The following is a 7,155-nucleotide window of genomic DNA, read 5'->3' on the forward strand; positions in this document are numbered from 1 at the left end:
CCCCGGGCGGCCCCCCCCCCCCCCCCCGCCGCCCCGAGAAAGGAGCGCCATCCGCCCGGGTCCACCTTAACCCGGGGCAAGCTGCTGCCTCGTGCCCGGGAGAGGCTCCTGCGGGATCACAGGGGCGTTTATCTTGCCCGGGATCAGCCAATATTTGTGGCCACGTCAGGAGAACGAGCCCTTCCTCACTCTCTGCTCCTGCGGAGTCCGGCGCTGCTGTCCTGCTGCCACGCTCTGCTCTCCCAGCCCCAGCGCTGCTGTCCCGATTTGACTTTGGCTTATCGGGCAGTTGGAGGATCACTGTTTGCCAAGACCCCCAAGCTGTCACCTCCTGGCACTGGAGATGACAGCCACCGTGGCTTTCCTGCTCCTGAGCCTTCTGAGGATGGCGGCTCCCAAGGGAGCGTGGTGCCCAGCCTGCGGGCTGGCAGCCCTGGCCCCCACCACGCAGCGGGACGTCCTCATCGCGCTGGCAAAGCAGAGCATCCTCTCCAAACTCCGCTTGCCAGACAGGCCCAACATCACTCAGCCCACGTCCAGGGGGGTCCTGCTGACCGCTCTCCGCAGGATGCGTGCGCAGCGCGTGGACACGGCCATCTCCCCCGGGATGCCCCATGACGGCAGCATCCCACACCTGCGTCCTGGGATAGGCCTGCAGGAATATGAGATCTTGAGTTTTGCCGAATCAGGTCTGTACAGATCCTGCACCCCACGGGCACGGTGGGATGGATCCTGAGGTGGGGGGCGGCACAGAGGGAAGGAAGGTCTTGCCTGTGGGAAGGTGGTGAGAGGTTTCCTCCTCTGCACAGGCATTTCAAAAGCTCTGCCCGGGGGCATCGCGCTCCTGCAAGCAATGCCAGGCTACGCACCAGGCCAGGGGGCACACTGCTGCTGAAGGACTGGCAATGAGAGGTTCCACATCCAGAACCCTTACATCCATGTCCTGAGCTTACCCCAACTGGCCGCCCCTCGCCACAGACAGGGGAAGCACTACTGAGGCTCTGGGGCCCCTCTCATTTACGTATTACATGTGGGGGCAAGGGGGTGGGTGCAGGAGCAAAGATGGACTGCTGTATCATGTGAATTTTTTGTCCATTTCTGTTGAACCCTCCTCGCTTGTGCTAGAGGTGGAGGGGTCAGATGGCCATGTTTTTCAAAACATGATTTTAAGCCTAGACTCCCCATCAGCTTGCAGTGCGTGGGCTTAGACCTCTAAAGCCCATCTGGCTCCCTGCACTCAGCTGCGTCTCCACTTCCTACCCAAAGTGGTGGGCTGCCACATTTCACTCCAGAATCAGCTGTGTTCCTGGGAGGAGAGAGCTCCACAAAAGGTGCTCAGGGGTCCTGACAAGTATCACTGGATAAACAAGGTCCGGTACCCCCCACTTCTCCCAGGCAAATGCAGCCACCTTTGGAAAGAAGCAGAATCACCGCCCCATCCTGCAGAACATCCTTCTGCACCGTCACCCTGCCCAGCCCAAACTGCTGCTTGGTGAGGTGTGGGGGGCACATACTCCCCTTGCATGCCTTTAAGTGGTTTGCATGGCTGCTGTGGGATAGTGAGGGTTTGCCATGTCCTTGAAGACCTCTGGGAACAATGCTCCTCCACAGTACGCTGTGTTCCCATACATGAGGACAATGGGGAGTTGTCTCCTGGCTTGGTGGAGTGTCTGCTGGAAGCGGAAGAGCCGGCGTGAGCCACGGGCCTGAGCCCAGTCTCTCGCTCTGCTGCGCTGTGCCAGACCACAGAGGAGGGGGGTTGTGTCCTCACGGGCAGAGCTGTGCCAAGGAGGCCAGTGCTGCTCTCGTGGTCCCCATCAGCCCTTCCTTTGCAAGGAGAGGCAGCTCTGCAGCCTCAGCAGCAGCAAGGGTGGGACATGCTGGAGCGATGTCAGGTGATGGTTCCAGCCATGGAAAGCAGAGGTAATCCTGGAGGTTCAAATCAGTGTGACTGCCTTAAATCCAAGGCTGGTTTACACAGCCATATGACCCGCACCAAAACCCTCCAGCAGCTTCGCTGACAAGGGGGATATCAGGCCAGAGGAGGTGGAACCAAGCCGGGTCACTGCATTCAGCACCGGGCCCAGATGCTGCTGCTTTAGAGCGGCATAAGAAGGAGGAGCAGCAGCGGTGCAGGAAAGTAGGGGCCCCTTGATGCCTGTATGTGCTGCACCCTGCTCCCTGGTTTGGATATACATCACATTTGCTCTGACTCGGTGGCCCCCGGCCGGAGGAGCCCTCCACCTCCTCCCTTCACCTCCTGATTCTGCTTTCGGTTCTGTGCACAGGGTCCTCCACCTCCCGCAGCGTTCACCTGCATTTCCACTTCACCCGGGAGCTGGCTGGGAGCACTGAAATCCTGCAAGCCACCCTCTACCTGTTTTGGGCAGTCCCTGGCCCCGGGATGCATCCTGTCACCGTCAGACTCTTGCAGCCAGACCCAACGGGGCTGAACATGACCGTGGCCAGCGAGACACGGCTGGAGGTGCAGAGGGCTGGTTGGGCCACACTGGACGTGGGCCGAGCTGTCCAGAGCCTCTTTGGCCAAGGGAGTCAGAGGCTCACTGTGGAGCTGGAGGTGGCGGAGGACTGGGGGTCTCCCCTCCTGGCTGGCCGTGGTGATTCCCACTGGCCATTTGTGGCAGCCCAGGCTCGGGCCAGGACGCCCCACCGGGTCCAGCGGCGCGGCATTGATTGCAGCGGGGACTCTCAGATGTGCTGCCGCCAGGATTTCTTTGTGGACTTCAAGGAGATCGGCTGGGAAGACTGGATCATCCAGCCAGAGGGATATCACATGAACTACTGTGCGGGGCTCTGCCCCCTACACATGGCTGGCATCCCTGGTCTCGCTGCCTCCTTCCACACGGCCGTCCTCAACCTCATCAAAGCCAACAACGCGAACGCAGCTGTGGACTCCTGCTGCGTGCCCACACAGCGTCGCCCCCTCTCTCTGCTCTACTATGACCGGGACAGCAACATCGTCAAGACCGACATCCCCGACATGATTGTCGATGCCTGTGGTTGTACCTGACCCGCTGCCTGAGGAGGCAGGAGGGCAGGACCTGTGCTGTGCAGGGCTGCCCTCCTCCCAGACCCTCCCCGGCAGTGCGAGACCCGGCAAGCTGCTGAGTGATGGGAACCCTGCCAAGGTGCTTTCTCCTCCTGAGGTTGAAGCATCAAGGGCGATGCTGAATCTGCAAGTCCTCTCTTCCTTCACCTCCCACACGGCTCTTTTCCCCCTTCAGATCTGCCCGTGGATTCCTCTCTGCCCATGAGCCACGGCCCGCGAGGCCATCTCCTGATGGACACCAGGAGGGTCCTTCCGCCTCCAGGACTTCGCAGGGCACAACTCCCTGGGTGGGTCAGGGCAGCCCCAGCTCGCCCTGCTGCTGGTCCCAGACCAAGGCCATGGGGCAGCCCTCCATGCTGCAACACAAACATGTGCTCCTCAGGTAACGAGTCCCAGGAGCAGCCACCTCAGGCTGCTGGGGGAGATAGAAGCTGAAAAGATGCTGGGGGATGGCTAGGCCAGAGGGGAGAGGGCCGTCCATGGGGCCCCACTCCTCAGCTGGACATGAGGTTGGGGCGGGTGAGGAAGGGGAAATTGATCCCAGTGGGAGGAAGGTGTTTCCCTCTCCAAGCATCCCAGCTACCTGGTTTTCAATAAAAGACTCCCAGCTGTCGTGTGCACACCTGTATGTACGTGTACACATACGTGTGCCCTGTCATTAGCCAGCACATCTTCCACCTCTCCCCAAAGTGCAAGGTGGTGGATGTGTCCTAGCACGGACAGCCCCAAGATGGCACAGAACTGACCCACTCTGCTATGTGCAGTCCTCTTCTAAACGACGACTTGATTATAAAACTCAGGCAGCGGGGTTGGGCATCCACCACCAGGACGCTCTGTGCCCAAAAACTGCAGTGCTGCTGGCCCCCATGGCTCTCATGCTCTCTGCCCCTTGGCTGCCTTTCCTGGGGGGATGCGGAGCCCCTGACTTGTCTCAACCAGACCCAGGGCATGGTGTGGGAGCCCCAAGACACAGGGGGCTTGTGATTTCCACCAGGGAAGACACCATTCCTTGGTTGGGCCAAATTTTCCATTCCACTAAAACCATCTGTATTTGGCCATTCTTGTCCCAAGTCAGGACAAAACTGAACAACTCTTCTCCCTTTTCAAGTGGACAGAGACTGCCAGGCAAGATCACCAAAGTCAGGGTGCCCAGGACACCCAACCTTGGCTACAACCCCACACCAGCTCCCTCACTGGGGAGCAACCTCTTGGCACATCTCTGGACCACGGCCTGGAGCAGCTGCCCCCTTTGCTGCCCCTTGCCAGCCTGGCTGGTTGGCAAAGTGGGATATGTCAGTGCCGTGAGAGCTGGGGGCAAAGGGCAGCTCTGACACATCAGCCCCATTACATAATCTCGCGTCAGGGTTTCCTCACTGCTTCCCACGTGTCCCCCATGTGCGAGGGCTGAGAAAGCAGGGAGGGGGTGCTGGGGGTGGGAGAGGAAGGTTCACAAGGGGAGCTCCTGGGGCAGTCCCCCCAGGATGCATGCAGCTGGCTGGGGTGGAGCTGGGTGACTGCAGTCCCATGGTCCACCCTGCAAACACTGACAAACCCACCCCAGAGGCTGGAGACAGAGCTGAACCAGGTGGGAAGAGGGTTGGCAGAGGAAGGAGAGTAGCGTCAGACCCTCTCCCCGTCTGGCTTGAAGGACGGCTTTACATCTGCTGTCCCACTCCAGGATCAGGCAAGGGTGGTTGGAGCCATGACCAGCTCTGGCTGGGTTGGGGCCAGGATGCACATTGCCCCAGAGGACCTGTGGTACCTTAGGCAAGGATGGAGGAGCCACTAGCAGGAGACAGTGTTTGCCCACATTGCATGTGTCCTGAGGCAGGTGCTCCTACTGAGCCTTGCTGGAGTGGGGACCCGCATCTCCCCATCAGGTCGCAGCAGCCACCGTGCTGAGATCCAGTCTTCCAGGCTCTGGTGCCTCCAGGACTTGGACCTGAAGGGTTCCTACTGACCCAGCTGGTGCACAGGCAGGGTGGAAGACTTGGGGATCAATACTGTCTGGGACCCAAGGCCACTTGCGCAAACCCAAAGAGGGTTTGCTGTTTGTTTTTTTCTGTTTTTTTTCCCTTCTTTTTTCCAAAGCCTCTTTTCACTGTCTGTATTTATTGAACAAACAGCTTTCCTGGGGCCAGTGCTGAGCTCTCTAGGCTGCAGCAGGCATGGGCAGAAAGGGGCCAAATGAAGGCGCAGAGGAGCTGTTGGCTGGGCCCTGTGGCCCCATAGATGCCTCAGCTCAAGCCCGAGACCCTAAGCTGAGGCATCTGTAGGTGCCACAAGGCCTCGAGCAGGGCTGGGATGCCCCCAGTTCCCCTTCTTGGCCCTGCAGCACTCCTGCCAGGCACTTCCCCCGCTCCCCGCGGGGACCAGAGCAGAGTGGGGCTGGCTCCACAGCCCCTGCACGGCAGGGGTACCTTGCCTGAAACAGCTCCCTCTCGCTACCTGCTCCCCAAACCCCAGCTCTGCTCTTTGCTGGGCTGCACATGCGCTCTCTGGACACCACAGGACACACAGCAGGCTCTGCCCACCAGCCCTGCAGGGACACTGCACCCTGCCCTCAGGCACAGGGATGGGGGGCATCTCCCCGTCCAGAGCTCCCTGGACCTGTGAGTTGTCACCGTGTTGCCTTCTGTCGCCTGGGCTGTGGTACGGCCAGCCCAAGCCCCACAGGGCAGCTGCATCCCAATGGACATGAAGGTCCTGCTGATTTGGGGTGCCTGGGTTAGCAGCAGCTCCCCCAGGAAGGGTCCCAGTCTTTGAGGACCCTCTCTGTCCCTGGCAGCTTGAGATTAGGGCAGAACACATTGTCCTGGGGGTTTGCCAACCACCTGAAAACGTGCCTTTTCTGGTGCCTTCAGGTCAGAGGTTCCCGAGATAAGCAGGGTCCAGGGTCCCGCAACACAGGCCCTGCTCTCCACACATGTGGCTTGTCGCGCTCCCGTGGCAAACTGGATGCCTGGGTACAGCCTACAGCCCCTTCCCCACTTGCAGCATGGGGCAAGCGTGACCAAGGTTCAGGAATCCCATGGTGGTACTCCCACCTGGGGAACACCACAGGATGATCTCCTGGAGCCAGGCACAGCCCCCTCCCTGCCTGCCATGGGGCTGGCACAGGGCAGGGGCCCTTGGCAGGCAGGGGCCCCCAGCACACACAAGGACCCACTCAGCCCCCACAGACGGTGGCCCAGGCAGGAGCTGTCTATTTATAGCCCTAACAAGCTGCATGTGGAAAAGCGACTATGCGGGCTTCACCACAGCCCTGGCTTATTTTGCAAGTCTTCTCCCTCATCAGTGAAAGTAACCTTGGTTTAAGTGTGATAGCAGAGTACCAAGTTAGGCTCTTCAGGGAGCAGAACAGGAAACCTGAAAGCAGCAGGGTGCTACCTCCTGCTGGGCATCCACTCCTTTGCTGGTGGGAAAAGAGAGAGGGTGAGGGTGGTGTTCACATTGGTGTCCCCTCTCCCCCTGCTGTGACACTGCCCTTCTGCTGGGGTCCCCCGCTCGCTCAGGGGGCTTTGGAGGGGGGGTGTCAGGCAGGCATGCCCAGCTGCCGTAAGATACTGCCGCACTGGTCCCGCTGGGACCAGTAAGTCTGGCAGAGAGCCCGCCCCGCAGTCCCCCTCAGCCTGGCCCAGCATGGGACATGCCACGCAGACAGCATTGACCCAGCGCTTGGGCTGTGCCAGATCTGACACAGAGGGGAACGCAGGGTGCTGTCCCCTCGGCCTCTGCTCCGGGAGAGGACAGGGATGTGCAGCTGCTGCTGGTGGCTCCTGGAAGGAGCCTTTGCCAGTATCAACAGACCCAGAAGCAAAGGTCCAAGCGCGGTGTGCCAGGGTGTCCCTTGGCAGGGCTTGGCTCTCAGGGGAGGGGTGGGAATTCCTGAAAGCCCCCGGTGTTGCCTCGAAAAGGGTTAATTTTTAATTTTCAGTCTCGCGGGCAGCTTCCAGCCAGCAGCCCCCCGGCTCGGACGCTACCCGGGCGTCCGCCCCGGGCGTCTTCAGATCGGCTGGTGCGAGGTGCCGGTGCCCCCACGGCCGCTGCCGCCGCTGAGCGCCCGTGCGAGGGGAACTCGCGGG

At 60.6% G+C, this 7,155-nt stretch overlaps 1 protein-coding gene across 1 annotated transcript in view; it reads left to right on the plus strand.

Annotated features, from left to right (window-relative positions):
* The first annotated feature begins 385 nt into the window (after positions 1–385).
* Positions 386–7,155, plus strand: part of INHBC (inhibin, beta C) — an 11,489-nt gene continuing 4,719 nt past the window's right edge. Inside the window, exons 1-3 of the mRNA XM_010565201.1 lie at positions 386–689; positions 2,289–3,023; positions 3,246–3,361. Of these exons, the coding sequence (XP_010563503.1) occupies positions 386–689; positions 2,289–3,023; positions 3,246–3,361 (1,155 nt within the window). The remainder of the gene's footprint in view (positions 690–2,288; positions 3,024–3,245; positions 3,362–7,155) is intronic.

The sequence above is a fragment of the Haliaeetus leucocephalus genome, unplaced genomic scaffold (genome assembly GCF_000737465.1).
Source record: "Haliaeetus leucocephalus isolate CR32 unplaced genomic scaffold, Haliaeetus_leucocephalus-4.0 Scaffold186, whole genome shotgun sequence".
Taxonomy (NCBI): Eukaryota; Metazoa; Chordata; class Aves; order Accipitriformes; family Accipitridae; genus Haliaeetus; species Haliaeetus leucocephalus.